The sequence below is a fragment of the Epinephelus fuscoguttatus genome, linkage group LG8 (genome assembly GCF_011397635.1).
Source record: "Epinephelus fuscoguttatus linkage group LG8, E.fuscoguttatus.final_Chr_v1".
Taxonomy (NCBI): Eukaryota; Metazoa; Chordata; class Actinopteri; order Perciformes; family Serranidae; genus Epinephelus; species Epinephelus fuscoguttatus.
This window is the reverse complement of record NC_064759.1, coordinates 29744093-29770804: the sequence shown is the minus strand read 5'-3', so window position 1 is coordinate 29770804 and position 26712 is coordinate 29744093. Positions and strand designations below refer to the sequence as shown.

The following is a 26712-nucleotide window of genomic DNA, read 5'->3' as shown; positions in this document are numbered from 1 at the left end:
TGTCATATAGAACTTGTCAATGAGATGAACATTTGAAAAAATGTTTCGATCATTCATTTGTCTGGGATGGTGTCTGGCTATAGGTGTTTTTCCACCCAAGCTGACACTCAGACATCGTTAGGTGTAAGGACTGACTAATATGTGCAGGACAAAGCTTGATTACATGCCAGCATCTACAACAACTTAGTTTTATGAAGAGATCAAGGCTCTTGAGACATGGACTCATATTTCCTGTTCGGTATAACTGAGGACACATTTGATATACACAGTTGATTGGTAAGTCACTGTAAACAGAGCAGCTCTACGAAGTGGCTCTTAGTTACATTACAAGTCTCAAACCTCTAGTTTGAAGGCCAATAACCGGCACAGTTAGCCGATTACACCTAAGTGCTATTAGCACCATAACTTACCCACACTGATGATTATATTTCATTGATCAACTTCAACAAAAATAAACTGCATTAAAGCTGTGCAAATATGCTAATATACAAATCAACCAGTCCCTATAGTATTATATCAATATAACGTGAGAGAAATAACATCCTGCTGCACTGGATTAATAAAAACAGACCAACGTAATTACAGTACAGTAATTGAAAAAAGTTATTAGGTTACCAATATTTCAAAGTAATCTAGTTATGATAAAATAACATAACACTATGTCAAAGTCATCATAAGCTCACCCTATCATTATACAGGGCTTAAAATATTATAATGTTACAATACTTCCCTCTAACACACAAACTGAGCCAACCGTCTACAAATTCTATTTGTTTAATGTGGCCTCTTTATTTAGTCTCTGTAAATTTCAAACTTTTCATCCTGGAGGGATCCAAAATAATTGAAAATTGGCTATTAAGGCCACAGGCTACTGATAGTGAGTAAAATTACATTTGTTATGCAGACCTGCTGTATCATGGAACCCCCTGCTGCCCTCATAACACAGAAATATAATAATCCATAATGAATTTCATACTTAATTATTACAAAGGAGGAAATGGAAGTGGTTAAATAAACTGCTTAACAAATGAACTAATCTAAGTGAGACAATTAGAAGGTGTCACAGTGCTGACTCCGAGATATATGCTTTCGGAAATATGATTTGTTTTGTGCAGAAGCTGATGGGCCTTAAATAATGAATTGAGACTTTACTGATGTGAAATAAGCTTTGGTAAAGGATTGTGGCATTAGTAGTCTCGCTCACCAGACCTTTCTCAAGAAAAGAAAGGTCTGGCTGGGCCGACTCTCACTTTAAGATTGGAGAAAAAAATGCCCCGGCTGCTTGTATTTCTTTCAACTAATCACAATCATTCTGGGCGGTGCCACAGCAACGGTGCGCTTGCAAAAATATTGCCGGGAGGAAACAGGTTTTGGTGTAACACGCCCACAAAAATATCGCCTACAAGACGCGAACCACAGCAGAAAAATGGCTACATCCCCGCAAGATCAAACACCGCAAAAGTTAGTAAAGGACGTGTTGAAAATGGTTGAAAACTGCTACACAACCGGAGGTGATAGGGCGGGACTTCAGCGGGTGGCTCGTTCCGCCCAATGAGAGGCTGATCTATGCAGCGAACTTCCGCCCACTCAGACTATGGCATTAGTGACTTAAAAGGCTGGTACATATAAAACACAAATGGCTCATTATTTTTTAAGTAGCTTTTTTTCTTTTCTTTAAAATGAGTACTTCATTTTGGCTTTGCACTGTCGGACTCATGTTGGACAGTTTAAAGTGCAAAGCATCAAAACAGATGTACCAGAACCAGCGTTATTGTCTTTTTTATTCCACACATTCCTCCTCCTTGCCAAAACCTGCTGCCTACATTACCCACAATTCATCTCAAATACAAACAGGTCGATAGGAGTTTCAGGTGTGGTATTAGGAGCAGGTGATTTAACCTCAATGGCTAGCCTCAAGCAGATGAAGAGCAGGCTACAGAGGTCTGGTTGCTAGCTTATTTCTAACTCCGCACCCCCAGATTTTTTCTTTCAACTTCAGCCCCTGCAGATGCTGAAATGATGTCACCTGAGACAGTTTATCTGAATTCGATGAGCTCCCTCTGGAGCCACAAAAGGCTTCATACTATTTTTTTCACATATTTAGTTGTACTCTATTAGACCTGCAAACAGTCTTTGATATGTAAAATCTTTGGATTCCCCTTTAAAACACCAGCTTTTTCAGCACAGTCACTTTATTTTAACAAAAACGTGTGCGGCCGATAATGTTGAACTTCTGCCATCAAACAAAAAAACTGTGTTGTGGACTAGTAGTGATCGAATTATCCATTGTGAGCTGTGTTTAGGTTTTATTTTACCACTAATTACATGGACAGTCTTTGGTTAAACAAACACCCATTAGTTCAAGTGTGAGATATGAGAACTGGAACTTCTCAAATTTTTCTGGAATAAAATGAAAGCATCTTGCCAGGCTACTAATGAATGCTGTATGTTTGTGCATTCTCAATTACTTCAGCTGTTTTGGTGTGGCCCTAATTAGATGAATATAGATTTAAAAAAGACTGCGAATGCTTGTGTTTCTCTGCATACTGTATATGTGTGTGTATTAATGCTTGTCTGGATCTGTGTTTGTCCCAGTCGTTAATGTGCGCACATCATATGTTTGTGTGTGTGTTTGCGCTATCCTATTTTGACTAAATTATGGGTTTCTCATTAGCAACAGTATAAATATTTGTGTGTGCAGTACATATCTTGCTGTGAAAGCAGCTTGCTGCCTTTGAACAATAAAAAATCATCTGCTTATCAGCAAAACAGAGCGTGGCTCCAAATCCTGGAAAAAACAGACAGACAAGCACAGATGTTAGAAATGAGGAGTGTGTGTGTGTATGGGTGTGTGAGATCGAGAGAACGTGTAGTCCCTCATTCTTAACATGTTTACATTTAGGATTGTAATGAGTGAGGCTTTTGAAATGTGGATCATTTAATTGTGTTAATACACAACCCACTCAAAACTACAGCTGGAATTTCAAAGCTGCTCTGCTTTCCCAACATTTATCTTTCCGGCTTAATACATGCGTGTCAATATGTCTCTTTTATTAAGTCTCTCATTTAAACAAACAGTCAAAACTATCCTTGTACCAACAGTCTCTCATTTTTGTTCACCACACACACTTGCACGCAAGCTGCCATGCAGACAGGCTGTGTCTCTTTTACTTCTTTCTGTCTATTTGACATCTCTTTGCAGCCCCACCCATGTGACCCAGTAAAACAGGGCGTATTTCTGAAAGTAGAGATTGATATGTGTGTGTTCAGACCTTTTGTCCTTCAGCGCTTCCTGCAGGGCCCGACCTAGATCCCCAGAGCGTCAGCAGTTTGACAGATACACTGTGCACACATACACACACAGAGACACACAACATGACGCAGACCATATCGCAATAAAATCGACTGATGCTCATTCTCTCCGCGTCTTTCTTTCTTTAAACAAGACTCTGAATCACTTTAATGGTTGCATTAAATGTAGAGAATTTTTCTTGATGTCACTTGTATTGGCCACTACTATAGGAACCCCATATGTACTGACAGATTTAGTGTAGCGCAGGGACGAAACGAGCACAATGCAATGCACTGGGATATTAAATGTCAGGCGAAAGGAAGCCAGTAGATTTTACATTTATTGCTAAAGAATTCTTTCAGCATGTACTCACTATACACCAGACCTGCAATGGTTAATTGATTAGTTGTTAACTTTTAAATTAATCTCAAACTAACTTGATATTCATTAAATCAGTTTGAGTAATTAAAAAAAATAAGTTCTCTGATTTTGGCTTCATCAGTGTGATTTTTTTTCTGGTTTCTTTACTCCTCTATGACAGTAAACTGAATATCTTTGGCTTGTTGGCAAAACAAAATATTAAAGAGCATCATCTTGGGCTTTTGGACACACTGATCAACATTGTTCCTCATTTTCTAACATTTTATAGACTGAAAACAATTAAGCAACTAATCAAGAAAATAATCAACAGATTATTTTGCCATGAAAACTGGTTGCAGTCCTACTATGCACATGGTATAGAATGTGTACATCTACAGGGAACTAATGGTGAGCACCCATCAGTGCAGTGGAAGACATTAGAGTCATTACATAACATAGACATGATTTCATTAAAAAGAGCCATAGTACAGAAAAAACTTGGGCAGACATTAGAAGACATTTTAGCTCATAAACAAGATAGCAAGAGTTACTGTTATGACACCAATTCTGTTGATGTTCTGTGCTAAAACACATTTAATGGGGGAACTAGCAGCTTTCATTAAATACGTGACCTGACTTGAATTTGACACATTTATGGAATTTATGCAGCATTAAAGAAAAGGTGATATTCAGAACAACATTAACTGATATTCTTCATCTCTTAATCCCGTTTTTCTCTTACCTTGCTCCTCCTCACCATCTCCTGTGTGTGTGTGTATGTACAGGCTATGGCTTTGTGGACTTTGACAGCCCTGCAGCAGCTCAGAAGGCTGTGGCCTCGCTCAAAGCCAGTGGAGTCCAGGCACAGATGGCGAAGGTAAGCCCCCCTCCACCCTTCACTCTTTGGTCTGCTTTACATGTTACTGAGGTGTTTGGCTTTTTTTATAGTGCTGTTCTTCAGGTTAACTCAGTCACTGTCTGTGAGCCCTGCAGAAAGCTGATGGTGATGGTGGTGATGTTTTTTGTGGTCATAATAATAATATGGACTACAGTAGTGTGGTGTCGATAATGATAATCACTGGATTTATTGTATATCAGTTATATTGTTGTATTGATTTATTTGAGACCAATAGTTGCAGCTTTGAGTTCGTCATTGATGAGATTATTGAACAGCTATGGTCATGATGAGAGTATTGATCAAATCCCTGAAAACATGGGAGAAAAGATGGAGCAGATGATGTAAGTGGGTGAGCAAGGTTTCCTCATTGACTGTATAATAGACAGCCATTAATGTGTGGACTCCTGTATCGAGGCCTTGTAAATTTGACATTTTGGACATCACTATCTTGGATTTTTGGAGCCAAAGGTATTTGGACGAAAGGGTGGAGATAACCCTTATGCTAGCTGCTAGCTTGGTTAGCAAAGTGCATTTACAGCTATGGTTAACTGTACCAGTGCTAATGCAAATTTTTGAAACAGACTTAAAACTATCTAAACAAAATGTACTAATTGAAAAAACTGAACAACCAACTCCTTAGCAGGTCTCTTAAAAGATTTTTTTGACAACTGTAATGTTACAATTAACTTTAATGCCCTGAATAGCCCTGAAATAGCAACAGCTACAGCTGCACCTGTGCTCTGTGAATTTGGGATTAGGCCAAACCAACATTGTTGCCGTGGTAGCAACTTGTTAACAGATGGCACCCACCTGTCACTCAAACCAACAACTCCCTTAATTATGCGTATCTTTAATGGATGAGTTATAAAGATTCACTTCCCCTTACAGTTGTCATGAATGTTGAAATTAGCTATAGAGACCAAAACTGTTTTTGTACCAGCCTGTACACATGTGTAGTTCAGCTGTAAATTTGGGCATTTCAACATTGGGGTTTATGGGGATTTGCTCACTCTCGGAACCAGCCTCAAGTGGCCATTCAAAGAACTACAGTTCTTTGGCACTCCTGCATTGGCTTCATTTTTCAGCCCCCCAGGTTGCCGCTTGGTTTTCTTTCATCCTTTATTCTTTCATTCCTCGTGTATTTGCTCTCTTTTTTCCTCTCAAATGCTAATAATCATTTCTGTTTGTAGTTTTAGGTGTGTGTGTGCATGTTTGTGTGTGTGTGTAGCTGGCAGTTGTATGCGACCATGCTGTGCCAAAACATGTGGGCCTAACCAGCACAATCACATTATCCTTCAATGTGTGTGAGAGAAAGACACTGAATAGCCTGCCTTGCTTTCAGATTCATTAAAGCTGTATCGCTGCATACTTCCTTTTATAAATGAGAGAGGAGTGCAATTAAAATGGGCCAGTCTTCAGGCACCAGGAGCATCCCATTGAATTAAACAGCAGCAAGCCTGTGAGCCACCTTTGGCTTGCTCTTCTATTAAACCTCTTTTCATTAGACTTCCATCTCTTATTTTGTTCCTAACGGCTTGAGGGGGCATTTGGAAGAGCAGTGTTGATGTGTTTAGCTGTTATTAAAGAGAGAAGAACCCTCGACTCCTTGGAGATTGAGTTTTCCGGAGGGATGGAATGGAGGGCAAGGAGTCAATTCCAAATGAAATTACACAGACTTCTTACTGTTTCATGAACTAATTATGCTGCAGAGCTGCTGATGTCCCGGCTAACTTTCCTGAATCAGGGTGCAGCGAGAAAGTCTCGGAAACACTGCTGTTGGATTTCCAGCTCGAGCCTCTAACATTTTGTAAGATGAGCAGCTTAATTGGGGTTTGACAAAGTCTTGGTTTTAACGCATTCAGTACCAATTAGACTGACTGAAGTGAAAACTCATGCCTTGCTATTTCCCACATCCTTCTCGGAGTATGCAGAGGTTTTGTGGGTTAGCTGGGACAGAAACTTTGTTCTTAGTTTTAATCTGCAAGATAGTTAAAAGCTTTTCCACCGAACACAGCAGTGAGGTGGCAGTAGATGGAGAGAGAGAAAAAGATGATTGGCTTTTGTGCAAGAGAAAGATGAGCCATCTAAGAAAGGTGAATATTGATTGTTTTTTGGGGATGGGGTTTGGAGAAAGGTTTGGAGATAGAGCTGTACTGATCTGACAATGAACATCACCACTGAGCCTGTGGTGGATTAAAATGGGCCAAACATAGAGTATATGTAGTATAAGTGTAGTATATGTCTTTAAAGATACATTCATCCAAACATGCCATGTGCTCAATTTAAGAAGTCCAAGATGTATTTAGTATATTTTATTAAGTTAAACCAGACCTGATGACAATAATAGAATGAGTAGAAATAGTTTATGCTGTAAAACTGCTGGGACAAATATTGATGGTGTGGTGAGAATGTCTAAATCTTTATCAGCCCCAACAACATTGCAACTGCTGGTATTGTTTTCACTTTGTGAGTCTGTATGTGTGTGTTTGTGTATGTCATTATGGCAATATGTGGTCCTGGCGGCGCCTATTGCAGCAGGAACTACCACAGAGGCAGTTTTAAGTATTTTTGCTGGGTGTTTGTCCGTCTGTCGACAGATTTTGTCAATGCGATATAGTGTGCCAGTAAACCCGGAACTCCGTTAGCACTTTTAGCACTTCTGGTTCTCTCGTCTAAAAGTCAATATGTTTTTTGAATGGGATTTTGATAAAATGCCTCAAATAAGGTCTGTGGTTAACAAAAGCTTAAGCGAGTTTCAGGTTTTGTTCTACGACATAAAACACGTCAGTAAATACCCTACTTGTGAATTTTGAAGCTTTTACGTGTCGTAAAAAAGGCGGTTGCTAGCAAGTTGCTCAATACGACTACAAACCCTGTCGGGGATATTAAACATCATCACCCCCAAACAGGCGAGAGTGCTGGCAGTCCGCCATTACAGCTTCTATTCGTGTTTTCACCTTCCAACGTGTAGATATATCAATTTAGTATTAGTAGTTTAGAAATCAGGCTGAAATCAGTTGAAAGCTTAGTGGCGGTGACGTCAAGAGTCATGCAACCATGGAGTAGTCATGTAGTCCGTTAAAGTCTAACGTTAGCTTTTACTTCTTGCGATCGCATTTAAGCTTCAAATGTGGTATGAAAGGTGTTCATATGTGAAGATTATCTCGCTGAACAAAACCTGTAAGTATCATAAACTTGTGTTAGCCACAAAGCTTATTTTCTGACATAATCCAAAACGCAATGCAAAAATCACATTCACTTTCTCTTCCAGGAAGAGCCCTGGCACACTCTATTGTGGCACTAGTGCAAAGTGTAGTTGCAAATCTTTACAGATGTGTAGTTAAGATCAAAATCAAGGCTGGGTTTGAAGATGGGTGTGGTCCGGCAGAAGTGGCCGGAAGCAGGAGGGTAGGAAGTAAGAGTATTTTCCCATATAGTCCTTTTCAAACAAACCAAACTCAGTCCTCTTAAAGTGCACCAAAAAGTGGACCAACAGAAAAGGGACTCAGTTCTTTTTGTGCTCACATTGTCAGTGCATTTGGAAAAGGACTCAGTTCTCTTTCTGGCCAACTTCAGCTCTGATGGGGCTTCAGTCTTCTTTCTGTTCAAACTATAGCCTTTATATAATATATGTTGGCGCAGTTCATTCTTCTTACTTGGCATGGCACTGCAGCGTGGATTTGAAGCCCCTTGCTTTCAGGTGAATTTAAAATTAGAGGAAGACCTTAGCATTTCTGTGTGCTGTAGACTGTTGCCATTTGATGTATTCTACATTCCACACCTGGAGATGTGCAGTATCTTCCATGGACCAAACTACTCCTCATGCTGTGTCCTTGCAAGCGTTACAGGTCGATGTGGTTTTGTCTGTTTTTCCAAGCGTCCCAGTGCAATAGCATGTGATCTAGAGGGTTAAATACAGTGGCAAAGAGCAAAGCGAACCTGGACCACTTTGTGTTTACAATGCACGGGTTACTTGAAGTGAACCGTACTCAGACCACCTTGTTCGCTTCAGAGGGGTCTGAGTTCTCTTGGAGTGTTCACATAAGCACAAAAAATGCTGAGTCACTGCTCTGAGTCCGTTTAGAGGGCTGAGAAGGACCAAGTGTGAAAACACTCTTAACAGAGGGGCCATTGGCCCTCAACTTTACGCCCCTGGCCCACATTTGTTTCTAGGTCGCTGGTCACTGTATTGCACCTGGGGTGATCTCACTGCAAGATGGTGTCAAGTTTAGTTCTGGATTTAATTTAGATGTAATATCATGAAACTCTAATGAAAGCTGCCTTTTTGGTTTTTATTCTTAGAAAGTAGAAAAGTACAGGGTTGCACCTCGGATGGACTGTGGTTGTGGTTTTTACAGGAGTCCTTAATCTTATTGACAAAATAGTGAATACATTTGTGCAGTCAAGGATAGCAGGGAGATCAGCAGCAGCAGAGTTTTTATCAGTGGTTTCAGGTAAACCTCTATGGATGTTTTTACCGGTGAAAATAATCTGTGAAAAATAATTAGTTCTCACATCCTTAATCTGAACATTACAACTGAATCAAAGCTCTATCAGGTGGAAATGGTGGACATGGAGCTCAGTAGATTTCCATAATCGCTCCACTTTTCTACAGTCACACTTAAAAACTGAATATCATCATTTATCCACATAGCTGAGTTAACACCTTAGGTTTTTCTCACTCTCTCTCAGAGGGGACTAGAGTATATTATCGCAAGATGAGAGACACATCTTATTAAAAGATCCTGGTGTGAGTATTGAGACTTAAGAGATGGGTTAGATTAGAGTGAAAAATAGCTGTGAAAAACATTTCTGTGGAGTATGTGTTAAAGGTGTGAGAGCTGAAAGCATGTTTACACAGTCATTAATAAAGTTACATAAATTAATGATTTGAAATAAACTAATCCTCTGTACAGATATTGACAATATTTAATCAACACTCATATCAAGCGCATCACTGAAGAATCAGAGGCTGGAATAAAATTACAGCATTATCATTTGGGCTTTGAAGGAGGAGAAAATTCCACTAATCATTGAGCAACAGTGAAACTGGGACCCAAAGGTTGTCACTGGGTCACTGCTTCACCCAGACATCCTTGATCCTCAGAGTGCAGATTAAACTGGGTCCTGGCACTCTTCAGTGATTGGAGCCAACTACTTTGTCCACTGCCAAAATCCAGTTAAAATGATAAAAGCCTAAATTCTTTGACTAGAAGAGCTCATTAAGCACTGAGAACTTATTTTAAGAGAACACTGATGGAAGGCACCAGCCTTCTGTCATGCTTGCGTCACGCCGCAGGCAGAATCAGAGGATCCCTTTCACAAGGCTCTGGAAGCATCAGAGGGAAAGTGTCGGATGTATCGGGACAAACCAGTCAGTGCCAGGAATGTTTGAAGCCTCTCTCAGGAAGACACCAGAGCTGGGATATGGTGTAGGAGAAACTTAAGGTGTGCTTAATGCAATACAGTTTCAGGCCACCACCAAGTCTCCAGGGGGCTTTAGTTGTACCTGTAGAGCGTGGATCATGACACATATGAATACTAAAAGGCACCCATTTCCAGACATTCCGATAGAGGAGTGACTGTGATGAAGAACCACATGAATGTACACGTGACACAAAGGAATCAGCAGGCAGCGTCAAAGCCAAACACAGGCACTGTCCTGCTGTGTTTCACATCGGGTTGTGGGGGGTACAGCATATACTACGTAAGAAGCTAAATTCAAGGCAAGTCATTTTAAAATAGCTTGAAATATCACTAGGCGAGAAGAAGCAGCAGTATATCTCACAGTGTAAGAGGTCTGAAAAAAATCAACTGCCAACCTCAGAGTTACCCACGATTAAAGTAACTTCCTGACATTACCCATGAATTAATTATAGCACAGTTGAAGCAAGATTAGACTGTTGTTGTATATATAATTGTATTCACTGTGAGAAACCTTTATCCATTAAACCCCGCAGCTTGCACTGACATCTTCTTTGTGATAGGTGCATGTTTTGGTTGTGGAATAAACGAGACAAGAAGAAAATACAGCAAGCTGAGATGTGAAGAGAGAAACTGTGTGTGTGTATGTGTGTGTGTGTGTGTGTGTGTGTGTGTGTGTGTGTGTGTGTGTGTGTGTGTGTGTGTGTGTGTGCGTGTGTCCTACACTCACTTCCTCTTCTTGGTAATTACTGTTGACCTGAAAGATGATTACTGCTACAGCTGTACTCCCCCCTCTCTCTTGCCTGCTCCATCACAGTTAGTTTTTCTGTCTCCCTGCCTCATTTTCACTTTCGCTCTATGTAAGTACATCTACGTTGAATCTTCATTTGACTTAAAGTATTAAATGTTACCCTTACACTTAAACTCCCTCCATTACATAGAACTCCATGGTATCTCTGAACTTTAACATACGTGATGCGAATGTATCTCATTTTCATTTATTTTTTTTTAATTTTCTATGCAGTTTCTTCTTTCTATGTCGCACCTTGTGTGTCCATGAATCCAGTCTTCAGCATAAACCAATTACATGCTGAACTTGCTGAAAAACAAGTCTGCATATATGCGTGAGTGTGGGTAAAATATATGTGAAATTTTGTCCTCACAAAAGACTGGTCCTACCACCTAAAAACATGTAGCAGTGTTAAATTATTGTTTGTTAAAATTCAAATCAGGTGCTGCTTTTACTATGCAAAAACAAAAAAATGCACACTCTGCTATGCATATGCGTGTGTGTACTTGTGGGTGTGTGTGTGTGCATGTACAATAACAGTTACAGAGGACCAAGGTCACTATGCTAATTAGAGAGATGGTACCACTGGCTGTGACACTTCACACCTCCCTCTCTTCCTCTCTCCCTTTCTTCTTCTTCCCTCCACTTTGTCCTTGGTACCTCCCGCCTTTCCTTCCCCTTCTCTGTCTCTCTTTTCTTTTTATACTTCCCCCTCTTCCCTCTTTTTTGGCCTAGTTTGTTCTCTTCATCTGACCCACCCACCATCAACCTCCCCCTTTTTTTCTTTTTCTCTTTTTTTTTTTTTTTTTGTCCCAACTCCCTCCTCCTGTGTTTGTCTGCAGCAGGTGCTGTAATGCCTTCTCCAGAGTCATTAGTTGCAAGGTTGAGTGAGGACAGATAGTGAAGGAAAGAAAGAGAAGGGGGTTGGGGGCTTGGTGTGACATGAAATAGACAGAGAAAAAATTACCTATTTTTATTTATATATTTAATTACAATATTGCAGTGGTCCACGTATCTGTTTACACATTCTTTATTTGTAGCTGTTTACTTAGCCCAGGAGTGTGTTTAAGCAGCCTGGGGCAGCTTTTTGTAATGGTTTTCAGTGAGAGTGAGGTATTTTGCTAGCTGCTCTTGTGTCGTTGAGAACTTTTGTGTTTTTCTGCTCTATGCACTTCATGTTTTTACAGGAACGCCTTGAACGCTTGAGTTTAAGAAACTTAAATTTAGTGCAAAAAAAGTGCCCAACACCATCAGCAATTTTCCCATTGTCCAGTCAGATGACTTGAGAGGCAGGCCTTCTGTGGTGGTGATAAGAAAAGCCCCGTTTCCACCAAACACTTTCAGTATGGTACCTTCAGAACCAAAAGTAACCCTTCAGACATGGTACCTAGACCCTGGCGTTTCCACCACAGACAGTACTCTTAAATGTGGGCGGGGTTGTTGTCACTCACTCCTTCGTCCAGCACTCACTGTATTTCCTCATTATCGGTGACACAGAGGAAAGTCTGCACCTCGTTTATCGTCCACAGAACGAGGCTGTACGCAGACATTTTCTGAACAAAATAAATAGACTACAATGAGAGTCTCTCTCCATGGGATATTTAAAGATAGCAGGTTTGTTTATTGAGTCCTTCTCAGGCAAGCTCACAGGTTCAGTGTTGCGTAGAATATAGCCTGGCCAAAATGTATATGTAAACGTTTGTAGATCCACCCATTAGTTTATGTCATATAAAAACTAAATTGATGGTCAAAGTTGTTGAAGTGAAACTTGTGATGATTGATTCAGGTCATCAACTCATGCATTGAGCAGCATTACAAGTAAACGTTCCACCTTAAAAGTTACTGGCAGTCGACTTTTAAGTTATTTTTTACTCTGACTACAGTTGCTGTGAGCATTAGACTAAAAACCAGCCACCCCTGAGCAGAGTGACCGTCCGCTACTGACCAATCAATGGACTGCAGTGTTCACAGCTCCACCACATCTGTTTGTTAGGTAACCTAACAGAGGGGTGACAAAAAATGGGGGTGGTATTGAATAGTTCCACTGGTACCATCCACAACTTTTTGCAGTGGAAATGGAAAAACAAGTGTACCAAATTAAACTGTGCCATACCGTACTTCTTGGAGGAAATGGGGCTAAAGAGTCAGCAGAGCACTGAATACATGGTTTGTGTTAAACTAACTTAAAGCAGCTGTGCTGAACTTTTTACCATTCATAAAACTGTCCCTAGTTCGTATCACCCCCCCTTGAAGATCCGCATATTTATTTGAACCCAACAGTGACAAAAAAGCCTTTCTCTATATGGCTATTTAGCGCAGCCTCGCTCAGGTCGGACACACAGCGGAAGTCAGCAAACCAGAATACGGCACCCGGAGGCAGAAGTAAGTCTGCACGCCCACAGCCATTAAACCACAGAAGAAGAAGGAGCCGTGTTTACGAGTAGGATTTAAAAAACAGGCTAAATGACATGTAGTAGGGAGTAGTCTCTTGTACAGTACGTGGTGGTATGCACCTGGAAGTTGTTTGTGATCCGCCAATAAATTGAGAGAAGAAGAAGAGCCGTGTTTACAGAGAGTGTTCTTCAAGTAAGCGGTACGCAACGGGCATTGCTGAACACATAACAGTTTTACCAGATGTATCTATAAGGACTTGGTTGTACTTTCAATGTCATGGCGGATAAAGAAGGACCATCTAAAAGAAAAAGAACAGAAGAAGGCTAAACGGGACAGTGATAGGGCTCAAGCCCAAACGCATGTAAACCTCAGTCGGGCATTCGCTAAGTGGAGAGAGCTGAGAGATTTGAAAGGTTTTAAAACTGATCCCGAGTTGGCCCTTTTCCTAATTGACAGGTATGTAATTTTTGTTTTTATTTAGAGAATATACCACAACTTGTTAGACGTTGTTTCACTTCAATATGTGACGACATGGAAGTTATAAGCAAGCTAAATGTAACGTTAGCTGATGTGAACCGCTTTGGTCTAGTAACGTTACAACAAACGCCACAAAATTATCTGTGACTGTGACATGAACACAAATATACAGCAGGCAGTTGTCCTCCGTTTATAAGAAATTCAGAGCTACACCAGAGCATTTATGATTTTCCTCTCACTCTCCAAAACAAATGAATGTGGTAATTGCCGGCTGCAGTCGAGATTTTACGACACCAGGCTGTGGATGTCATACCGCTTCGACCAAAGGGGGCACTATAATCAACGAAAACGTAAAGTTCCGCACAGCTGCTTTAAGCTTACTTTCAATGTTTTCCAAGGCAAGCTGAAAGCCATATCTGGACAAACTATACTCTCAACTACTTTCTAATGTTTTATTAAACATAATAATGCCCAACAATTGACAGCAGATTGTCAAACTGTCCCCGACTCATCCTAAAATAAGTCATGAAACAACCATTGTCCAGGCGAAGCTCCTGGACCAGCTGGTTGTACTCCCCTTGATTTCTCCCATTTCTGAGGGTCTCATAAACCAACATAGATTTCTGTTTCCCTGTGACCGACGTAATATTTGCAAACAGCCTCTCACCGCCAGTCAGAGCCAGGATAGGTGCCCTCCTCTTATTCATTTTTATGAGGATTTTAACATATAATTTGTGAGTTTACTTCTCAGCAAAAAAGCAGTTACACTAAGGACTTGTGATTCAATGGTTGCCTGGCAACGATAAAAAAGACTCAGCAAGCTGCAAAAAACGTTCTGTGTGATGAGGGCAGGTTTTAACAAAAAAGGTAGTGCTGCACACCTCAGGTTTTACAGGTTGCAAAACGCTCTCTGTCCGATTGGGGCCTTAATATATGTACTGTTTTTTTTGCTTTTTGTATTTCACCCTTGCTTTGGCAACATAAACGTATGATTCCCTTACTAATACAGCTTCTTTGAATTGAATCAAATTGGGAGAGGACACATGAGCACACATAACTTTGTTGCATGACTGTCATTTATCAGCCCTGATTAAAGTCTTTTCTTTCTTTCTTTCTTTCTTTCTTTCTTTCTTTCTTTCTTTCTTTCTTTCTCTCTTTCTTTCTTTCTTTCTTTACTCCCTCTGTCTCTGTCTTGCATGTCTGTCTGATAAAAGCCAGATGCCTGATGTTCTCATGAAATGGTTTACTGATGCATCCAGTGTGTGTGTGCTTTCTTGTATGTGTGTGTACTAGCTTGCATCTGCCTGTATATGCCTGTATATTGTGTGTGTGTTTGTGTGTTTGTGTGTGAGACAGCTGAGGTTGGGGATGGGAAGAGGAGGACAACAGAGCCGACTGACATATAAAAAGATGAGAGGAGACAAAAACACATAGACAGGAAGACGTGTGCATCTCTCTCTTTCTCACTCTGCCTTCTGCGTGTCTATCAATCTCTCGTCTTTCCTTCTTGAAACTGTGCACCGTCTTTTTTCACCTCCTTTCCCCCATCCTTCACCCCTGTTTAAATGTATTTGTTTCCTTCTTGTTTTTTTTATGTATTCTCTTTTTTCTGTTTCTCCTTTGCCTGCTTTATCTTGCTCTTTTCCCTCTTCCTGCCTTTCCCAGACAGATATGACACACTATCTTTTCACCAGCCAGCATATATAATGTGAAATGTGGTGGCGCTTTTTAAAGCAAACTCTGTGACAGAGACACGTCATTTGAAAATAGGAAGATCTACAGGTATAGTGCTGCTGGGATGTTTCATTGGGTTTATGGTCTGTTGTGAATTTCAGCATTATCTGTCTCAGATTCCTCTTAACCTACTAAAACATGAACACTACAAGAATACACAGCAGCTGTGTTGTGTAGTGACAGAGAAGATGTATTGCTTAGATTTAAGTTTGTCTCTGGACAGTTGGACAATATTAAGGGCTAAATGGAATTATAATTCTCTCTTTCTGTGTAAGAACCTATAAACTGTAATGATACCGCAGCTGTGGTGATAGTGTTTCAGTATTTCGAAAGAGGATGGATCCATTTCTGGACCTGTTTGTGGAAAAAGCTGGCATTTCTAGGACATGCACTATCACCCTCTGTGGTGTACTTCTGATTGAAGAATGCCACACTGCATGATGTACAAATGTTGATGCTGGAGTTGATGCGACAAGACCACACATAATTGTGTATAAACTGTTAGCACTTTAATCAGTCTATCCCTTTAAACCATTCAACATTTGGAAGGACCCATGATGCTTATGTTTGTATTCCACTCAGAGAGTGGAAGCTAGCAAACTACACAAATGCCAGGTGCACACTACATGAAAATCAAGCAGATTTTGGGCCTGAATGCCCCCTCCCAACAGTGGTCAGCAAAGATCTGATTTTTAACTGTGCTAAAGATCATCTTGCCAGATTTTCCTTTGGTGTGAGGCATGTTAAGAGTGTTTTTTATATCCACTTGGAAGTCCATCCTGGCTGCACCAATTTCTGATATTAAACATGTCCAGTATTTATGATCCAATATCCTGTTGTGAAGGTGAAACCCCGAGAATCACCTGCAGTCCTGCGGAACTCAGAGGGTTTTAATGCAACATCAAATGGGATTCAACTCAGAATTTACACAGGATTTTCCCTTTGTGCTATGTCCATTTAAACCATCCTTGTTTATATCCAGGTTTGTGCAGCAAACGTTATAACTTTTAGACATCCTGTCCAGCATATATATTCCCCATCTCTAATGTTTGTGACAATTTTTACTCACCAATGCTCCATTTTTATCTCCACAACTTCAGCCTGTCTGCCATGTTGGCTTACACTAAAGTCCCATTAGATGATGAGACATTTGTGAGATTTACGGTTTTGACAGTGGAAGCTGTAAGTGTGTGGTGTGCTGTTTTGGCCGAACAGTTGCTCCACACACTACAGCAGCGAAACTGTGAAATTTATCATTACGTATCGCTTTGTGTGTGGTCTCCCACATTTTGAACATTTGTTAAGATTTGAAAAATGTTTTAGCGTGAGTCAGTCTTAGCCCGGCTTGCTAACATAAGCACTACTGTAGCTCGACAAAATGTTATTTTTCCATATAATTTGTGCCATTTTTAAACCCCTGCATGCTCATTGTTGTGTTTATCCAACAGTATTTAAGAGAGAATGTCTAGCTAGCGTTAACTGTCTTTCTTTTATTACTGAAGTCAACATGATGTCACAAGCTTGCTGCCTTCTTTAAGCAGGAAAGGTGGTGTGTATTCTTTGGTATGTACACTGAAAATCTTGAGTGAGCTTTGGCTTTTCGTCCTTTCTGGTTAATTTCACAACCTTAAATTACATTATGATTTAAGAATATCAAGGCCAACATGGCGCTCCATCATTTTGAAACCATTTTTAAAGATCTAAGGCAAGATATTAAAGCCCCTACAAGGAACTTTCATTTTGAGTTGATTTTGGCGATCCTGTGGACAAAAGTGGTAGTGTTTTGCCGGAATGAAGCCTACATTTCCAATGAGCTCTAGCGCGTATTGTCATAAAGAAGCTTACCTGGCTCGTGCATGTGTTTGCGCAACCTGCGGCCTCTGTGTGTGGCTCCCCGGACAGCTAACGCTGTCAGCTGCCAGGATTGAGCTGGTAAATGCTAGATCGCTAGCAAACAAAACGTTTATCCTGAAGGATTTCCTGACTTCCTGAGGATTGGATTTTCTCTGTGTGACTGAGACATGGCTGACTGTTGGTGAGTCCAGTGCTTTCACAGAACTTTTACCCGATGATTGCTGCTATTTTAACTCCCCACGGACATCGGGTCGAGGAGGAGGAATAGCGACTATTTATAAATGTAAGCAGCTAGGTAAGATGCAGTGTGCCGTCTAAGTGCTGTAAATCGCTTCGTCCTGGAAGCGACCTGCGGCGGACCCGGACACAGTTTCCTAAAGGTATGGATATACACTATATAGAAATAGCTTATCTTCACACCGATGGTCTCATTTGCTGTTGTAGGTCACGCACAGACATCAGCAGAAACGAGAGACTTTTGCATATCCAGTTCCTTGTAGTGGCTTTAAAGAACACCTACCTGAATCATGCTTTAGGGTGTCTTATGTTACTTCTACCTTTGTGTTGGCGTAAAAAATGATTAAAGTACAGGTTTGGGCAATGTTCTTTAAACTGACTAAGCCTGGGCTTATAATGAGTTTGTCAGGTATACAGCCAGTTACCAAACAGCTCTTTGGCATGTTGCCATGTTGATGTCAAAAGAGTGATCTTCCCCCAGAGTATACTTTGGAAATGGATCCAGATGTGGTGATGACAAACTTCAGCACCCTGTACATTACCTTGTGATTTGTACACAACCAGGAATTGTCAAAACAAACACTGCCAATACTGATTTCTTAGCAAAAATGTACTTTGTGAATGTTACAATAAGAAGTGGGGTTGACAGCCGTTCTTTTTTGGAAAGAGCTTGCTATGCAGAACATTAACCCCACCAAATATAATGTGAAAGAAGTCTGCTACAATTAAATGTATACAATTTCTAGTTAATACTATCCAATAGTATCACATTTATGTGTTATCCAACAGCAGGAGCCAATCTAATTTGCAATATTGTTTTACAACAGTCAAGCATGCACACATTTTAAAATAGATTTAAAAAAAAAAAAAATGAGATTAGACATTTGATTAATTAAAATGTTCTTTTCTTCCCCATGTGCTATATCCTCATCCTTGTGTCTGGTTCAAGGCAGAGTTGACATTGTAAAATACAGATAATGAATCACATTCTGTTTGGAGTGGAGGACAGCAGAGTGGCCAAGGACGTGTGTGTGCGTGCGTATTCACAGCCACTCCAGAATAAAAGCTGAATGTATGTGTGTGCACATGCTGTACCTCTGTGTGTGAACCTGTGTCTTTTTGTGAGGCCAGACCACCTCTGGTCCAACAAAAGCAAGAGGAGGACAATGAGGAGAAGGAGGAAATAAAGGGAGAGAGAAGAGAGGAGTTGGAGGGAGCCTAGTGAGTGAAACCCAATCGAATTAAATGTAATCTGGCCTGAATGTGCACAACCATCAGCTGCTCTCCAATCTTATTAACCCTGCATTACCAGCCCTGGATTGTGTGTATGTCTGCATGCGTATGTGTCTTCTTTATGTTAGTGTGTGTGGAGGAGGGAGAGAGATGGAGAAGTTAAGTGGATGAGTGAGAAAAGAAAGGGAAGAGATGGACGTGATAGGAGGAAGAGAGTGTGTAAGAGGCAGAGAGATGGAAAAGAAAATGAAGATGAATATGGATGTTTGGGTGATTAATGTGCCTCTGTAGCATTGCTAATGAAAAAAAATATTTCTCATAATAACAGTAATCACGATAATTTCTGGTGACACTTAACAGTTTCTTTATTGCGCTGCATTAACTTGTGTATTATACCATCAAAAGGGATTGCATGTGGACCAAAATCAGAGATACAATGCTGCAGCCCCTATTAAAATCTTAGTAATTAGCCTAACATACTTAATAGGGTGTGACAAAACAGTGTAAACACAAAGAGTACAAACTCAAGAACATTTATTCTTTAAGTATAATTAACAGTTTTTGGCTGCCAGTTGGCTTTGTAACAACATACGAATTTCAGAGTGAGATAGAAACAACTGGTCTGATTCAATTTCAGCAAAAAAATATCACTGTGCACTGCAGGATGAGACACAACTTTAGCAGAGACAACAGGAAACTGTGGCATGTGACAAAACAACTATTTTTAGACTACTTTCAACACTTGTGTTGCTGCTTATTATACTCATTATAAGCCACTATATGTAATTTTGCATAATAGCCTGTTTGGACTCTTAAACACAACAATTGTAGCATGAGACATGTAATGTTTTCAAGGTTAATTTACAGTCAGGCCACCCTACAAAAATTCAGACATGCAATGTGAAAATTCTATGTTTATTACACTGTAGTTTCTCTCTCCCTCTCTCTACAGTCGGCTGTTCTCTTGAATATCAGTGTGTTGTTTGAAAGAACTTGCTGTGTTTATCCAGCCTGGAGTGGCATACTGTAGCTTAAGTGATATTCGGCCAAAAGCCATCCATCCAAAGGTTCCCATCTCATAAATACTTTATGGACTATCTTCATTAAAAATGATAATTTAAGTACTTAAAGCGGGAGTGTTGCTTTTTTCTGAATTACCAGAGCAATCAGAGAGTAGAAGACCTGACCCGCTGGGGTCAGGACAACAACCTACTCCTGAACATCCGCAAAACTAAGGAGGTGATTGTACACTTTGGTAGGAAGCAGCAAAGGAACTATACCCCCCTTAAAATGAACAAGTCCGCAGTGGAGAGGGTGGATAGCTACAAATACCTTGGTGTCCACATCACTGAGGGCCTTGTTGCTGCATACAAACTCAGTTGTAAGAAAAGCTAGGCAGAGGCTGTTTTACCTTACCCGAGGAAATTCCGTCTACCCCCTCAAATGCTGAGGAATTTCTACTTCTGTACCAATGATAACATCCTAACGGGGAACATTGTAGCCTGGTATGGAAACAGCACCAAACAGGACCGCGAGGCCCTGCAAAGAGTGGTTGCTGTTGCATCTGTCTGTTGAGCAAAGTTTTTTGAAACATAAGCTCATTAAAACATACCTGTGTTCAACAGTGGGACAGGAACATCTGGTGGTCTTTCTGTCATCAGCATCGATGCAGAACTTGCACAGAAGCTGTCATATAATGACCTCATTAATGACCTTGTAGCCAGGTAATGCAGACAATGATAATGGTAATGCTGCTGAAAAATGTCTGGTCAATGGTTGCTTTGTAGTGGAGATTATACTATCTATGCAGAACCATAAAGTTTTGGGACTTTGGGAATTGTATTTATTTTAACAATAATGGTATTGATATCAGATTAGATCAGATCATATATCAGTTATTTTATTAAAATAAACTTGTTGTACCTGTCATTTGTTAGTTAGTTAGCAGTAGTTTCTCCTGTGGTGTAATGTATAGCCCACTGTTGTATATTTCTGGTTTCTTATTTGTTACATTGATAATGAAAATATATATCTTTGGCTTACTTTATACAAGAGGTTTCCCCCCCCTCTTTTAGAAGAAAACCACACAAATATTTGAGAGTCACAAATTTTGTACGTCCTCATTTATTTGCTGAATCTGTTTACATTGTAGTTGGTTGCATTTGCTTAGTCTTCCAAGAATAAAAACTTCTTTTGTGGTATTTCAAGATTGTTTCCAAATTTTTGGCATTTCCCCTTAGGGTTTTTAATGAGCACATTGAAAATGTACATAAAGGAGGGGATAGAAACAAATGTACTGACTTGAATAAGGAAACTGCCAGGGAAAATAAATGATTAAACTGGCATGTATACAGTCCCTTTTTTGTTTTCTGTAGTTTGCCAACATCGTTGTTACTAAGTGTGTTGATTTCCCAGAGATCACTGTGTCCCACTGAGACACTTTTTTGTGTTGATGAAGTTTGAGTTGTCTTTGAGGTCCTCATCTGTTTAATTCAATCAAATGCTTAGGATGGATGGAAATGTTAAAATGTATCACGTCCTGTGTACCAAAGCATGTTTCTATAAAGGCCCTACCTACAACCTGCTGTTAGAGAAAATATGTGCAAATGCTGTCATGGGTAGGCATTGTTTGAATCCTTACTTCAGCAAAACAGACATTTTCTAATGTATGAAAAGGTCCGTGGTTGTTAATTTAAGTCACAGATTTTTAGTTTTATATCTCATAATGTGCTGATGTCTCTGTGGACAGCAGCAATTAACACACTATGAATTCGGCACTTCCCTGCATCATGCCTGACAGCAGAAAAAGAGCAAAAAGAAAACTGGGTGGTAGTTAAGTGGTGATGGCTACACTCTGAAAGAAAATGTCCCAAGAGCTCCAAAGCTGGATTTTCTATCAGAGAGAAAAGCTTTGAAAACTTCATGTTTTTAGACCTTTAGGGATTTTTGCTGCTTTATGAAGAACCTTCTCTTTTTCTTGCAGAGAGCATGGAGTTGGGATCCCAACCCATAGAATAAATACTACAGCAGAAAACCAGCATCTGGGCGATGATGTCATGACATGAGGTCATGCCAAATAAAATATAAGTACATACTGGGCAGTCAGCACAGTTAATTAGAGGCCAAAATATTTTGTTTCTGCAATGACACAGTCATGTTTTGTCAATGTTATCATGAATTAAATCAAATGAAATACAAGTCTAAGAGGTGAACATGTCATAAAAATGTCTCCCCCAGGGCCAGATGAATCTGCTAGTGGTAACTCAACATTGTGTGAAATGGATTGAAAACAAAGTTTGTCCCAACACATGTAGCAATATAAGTATATAACAATACAAAGCTACAACAACAACAACAACAACACTGTTATTATTTCAGATGAAAAGTAGATGATGAGCTTACATTATATCCTTGTGGTTATGTCCTCGTTCTCTTACTGTGTGTTAGGGCGTATGTGCTTTTGTATAGTACGTTTCTCTTTATGTGCTTTGGTTATATGGTTATGTCACTGTCTTGCTAATTGTACTTGTGTGCTGTTGTCCTTGCTTATGTGCTATGCCTTGTGCTTTTGTGTGTTTGTTTGTGGCGATGTGCTTTGGTCTATGTTGTGTTTTGTGCTGTGCTTTTGTATAGAATGTTCTTAATGTTCTTGGTCATATGCTTATGTCATTGTTTTATTAATGAAACAATGAACCAGTGTCTTTTTTTCTTATGTGCCTTGCTATGTGCCTTTGTCTATGGTTATATGTTTGCTCTTTGCTTATGTGCCCTTCTATGGACATGTCATCAATCTGTTTTTATCTGTGCTTATGTCTTGTTCTTATATACACATATACCACCAATCTGCCAGGGACTGCAGATGGAAATTAGCCTGTATGACTAAATCTGGCACATTTACGTGACCTAAGTGATCATGTTAATTAATGTGCACTGTCCCTTTCTAAATATACTAAACGTCATCATTTTGTTTAAAGGCAGTTCCATTATTTATTTATTTTTGTTGTTTATATTTTTGGAAGTTTTTATATCATTCTGTAGTTTCCAAACAGTGTTCCTTATATTTTCAAAGCCAAACATTCAAATTTTAGTTAAAGTGCATTTTTCAGTTTAAAAATGTTATTTTCTTAAACCCTTATAAAAAAGTATTTCCACTTGACCTGATGTAGGTTTCTGCATGATGACATTGCTACATTATTTAACCCCCCCAGGCCTCTTCATGACTGAGCCAAACCTTTTTTCGAGAATTAAGTCACACAGTAAGACAAACAAACTAACCGAAAGCAGCTGTAGACCATTCATTCACGTGTTCTGAGAGGTAAAATTACTATTTTTGTCAAAGCAGGGTTCAACGTTAAGGTTTTTTTTCACTTGCCCGGTCGGGCAAGTTGGTCAGAGATCTACTTGCCTGAAGTCAGTTTTTACTTGCCCTATAAAAATTGTTTAATTTAAGCGGCTATCAAATAGTTTAGTCAGCTTAAAGGGAAAAATTTGTCAATCGTTCTCCATCTATAATTTTGCGCCCTACTTGAGCCATGCCCACCTCTATTTATTTTTCACTCCTCTCTCCAGTTCTGCTGTATTAACACCAGGTTTAATATATTTTGCTTCCATCTCTCTGCCCTGCTCTACTTCAACGCTACTTAGCTCTCTCTCTACTCTACCAGTAGACTACCACATCCACCTGTTGCACAAAACGCACACAGCAGTGTTTCCCCTAGGATGGAGTTGTAGCAGCGCATGGAAAATAACAAAAACTTTTTTGTATGCTTGCAAAGCACAGCCTGCTGGGATGTTTCTATATATCTACTGGCACCAGAAGGGCTCTTTAGGACTAAGTACATACAGTACATTTGTGCACAGTAATGAGCAGGTGAAATGTCTGTCTAACTTACATATGAGGTGTCTCAAGATTTAGGAACATACGATTTTATTGAAAATAATAAAGTAAAAAGTCACTTGACATGCTGCTGTGTTGTGCTATGACCTATTTAAGTGCTGGAAGTTGTTATTTACGTGACAACGCCTGAACGCAACACAAGCCGTGTTGAGTTGCTGTGCGAGCAGCATGTTTGTCTGTGCGTAACAGCAGTCTCTTGATGGTTATTTAGGCTACACACTGTCCATAACAATAACTTTGTCAGCTGACAAACTGCACTGGGCTTGGGGTCAGGTTTGGTCAGGAAAATGTGGCCCGAGCCGCTCTTGCGTGCTCACCTGTGTGTGTGGCGGAACTCCACCGTGCGCGATACAGAGAGCAGAGGAGAATTGTTAACGCGTGACCATGTAGAGACAGAAATGACACAATGGCATAACACCATAAATAGTATATTGTTATGTTATTATATGAAGCGTCCGTTGTGCAAAATAATATCAATGGGGGCTGTGGGCAGGACATTGTTACACAGCTGTGCCTGTGACTTCAGGCAGAGAGACCGCTGCATCAGAGCAGAAGAGCACATTTTAAAATACATTTATTTTATCAATTAGTTATTAACTTTTACTATTTTTAGCAACTTGCCTGATCGGGCAAGTGAGTTGTTAGTTTACATGCCCGACCGTGAGTTTTACTTGCCCTGGGCAATCGGGCAATCCTTATTGTTGAGCCCTGCAAAGGTGTCTGGTCAACCTGGTCTCACTTCAAAATTGTCATAATCCAGCACTTGGGCAGTGACTTACGGTGTCAGACACTGACAAAAAAAAAGCCATCCTTTAACATGGGCATGATACGTGGCCAGTTACCGTTATAGATCAGTGGCGCTCGGCAGGGTCAGGGGGAAACTTAGCGGGACAAGAAGGAAAGTTAAGGCGGCAAAACTCCCATTAGGGCAGGTGGGAAGGGTGGTGGATAGATGGGTAGAACAAACACTGACCTTCACCCTGGAGAGTGGTGTCCCTGACCTTCACCTGGGAGACTGGTGTTCCTGTTCCGTAATATTAAAAGCCAAACCCTGTTCTTTTTTGCTAAACCTGACCACGTGCTTTTGTTGCCTAAACCCAACAACATGTGTTGTTGGAGGGAAAAAAAAACAACGTCAATTTGTGTTGTTGGACTGACGTAGTGTGTTTATTTTGAAAGAGACTGCATGTAAATGGTAAATTTCTTGTGAAAACGGAAGTGTATTTGGGAAGAAGACAATGCATGTAACAGACAGAACTTTACACGGTGTCCCAGAATAGCAACAACCAACCTACCCAGGGTACCTTTCACGTTGTATCTGGATGTGGAAGGTCCATGACCAAACATCGATATGAGACGAGATAGGAGTGAGAATGTGTTGGTCTGGTGGCTCCAAAGTGATGGATATAACAGCTTTAGTTCCCTGTTGGAAAGGGCTGTCTGGTGACAAAGTAAAGTGGTACAATATTATTAATATAGAGCACATTTAAACTGATACTTTAAGGTGGGCCTTTTTTAAGGTGGCTTGAATACATTTTGCTGCTGCTCCCGTCCACTGTACCACATTGATTAGCTTCTATGGCAGTACTCCTGCCTGCTATTCCAAACTGGGAGCATGCCAACTGCCATCTACACTAACTTTGGATAAGGACCTCATGCAACCCCATTCAAAATTATTATTATCAGTGCTCTATGTCACTGCTTTTTGCTAACAGCTGAGTGGGCGCTTTTATTAGAAAAACCCAGAAAAGAATGCAGATGGAGTCAACCTTTATAGAAAGAAGTTGTTCAACTGGCGAATGCCTCACTTAGGATTGAAACCCTTCAAATTCATATCACCTCAGCATTACCCCAGAGAGGATGGAAAACAAAGAGGAATGAGGGAAATACTGCCACGAACGAGAGGAGGAATGGAGTAGGCAGCTGGAGAGTGGGGGTGGTGCTTGGTTTGATGGAGCTGGGTTGAGAACAGCTCTATAAGGACGGAGATAACTGGAAAACACTATAAAACGCCTCTCCTCACATTCTTTCCCTCTGTGGAATTAGCCTTTGAGTGGGCTGCTGGAGCGAGGGAGGGTGCATGCAGAGATTGATGGAGGGGAGGGTGTGGGAAGCCCAACTGTAGCGAGGGAGGATGGAGAGAGATGGAGTGAATATAGAGTGGGCAGCTTGAACTCCAAGAGGGAGGAATGTAGAGTGATCAAGGAGAAGGAAGAAGTACAGGAAGGAAATAAAAGGCTTGAAGAAAAGGAGGGTCTGAGGAAGAAAAGGGTGTATTCCACACACGCTTTGGAATACATATGAATGAAGTATATTAATGGAAGTAGGAGCGGCTGACTGAAATGTCCCTATTTTATGGGGACACTATTAAGTCTATTTTCTGATTGGCTGCTCAGTCCTCACATCTCTCATTGTTATTGGTGGCCAGGCATGTTTGTTGTTTATCATTGGGCAGACAGCAGAGTCGGCTAGATTCACAATCCGATGGCATAATTCAGCCATCGATCAAACTTTGTGGACAGCAGTAGCCAAACTGCTCCTCCAGACAGGGAGAGAGAGCTTTCAGAGTAGAATATCACAAATCAAATGCTGTAACCTTTTAGTACGTCTGAGTCTGCACATGCCCACTGAAAACCAATGAGGCTTTTTCCCTTGCTGTGCCTATCAGCCTGTCGACTCTACCTCTTCACTTGTCTTTCTTTTTTTCTTTATTTTCTCCTGTCTTTCATTTTCTTTCAATCACACATCCCCATTGCACTTCTTCCTCTTGAAAAGTTTCTTCGCTGAGTTCCTCAGGGTCAGTTGTCTTTGTCGATCTAAACAGAGATGCTCTAGGAATCATGATGATGGTGGAGCGAGACACCTGCAATGCCTGCTGGTCCTTTTAACATTTACTCAGATGAAAGATTTGCGTGCATGTGTATGTCTCTGCAGCAAAAGGTGAACTGTTTTCTTGCTTAGAATTCAGAATAAAACCAAGGCTTTATAAGGATCTGTGGTTCTGGGGAGAACGGAGGTACTTGCATGGTTAAAATGCACCTTTAGCTTTGTGTTCTCTTACACTGCTCTGCAAAATAGATACAGTACATACAGTGAGGTTTTACACACAAGAAGGGCTAGGA

General features: G+C 40.4%; 1 protein-coding gene across 1 annotated transcript in view; it reads left to right on the top strand.

Moving 5' to 3' along the window:
- LOC125893502 (RNA-binding motif, single-stranded-interacting protein 3-like) overlaps window positions 1-26712 on the top strand; it is a 103424-nt gene that overhangs the window by 8828 nt on the left and 67884 nt on the right. The window contains exon 3 of the mRNA XM_049584215.1: window positions 4438-4529. Coding sequence (XP_049440172.1) covers window positions 4438-4529 — 92 coding nt within the window. The remainder of the gene's footprint in view (window positions 1-4437; window positions 4530-26712) is intronic.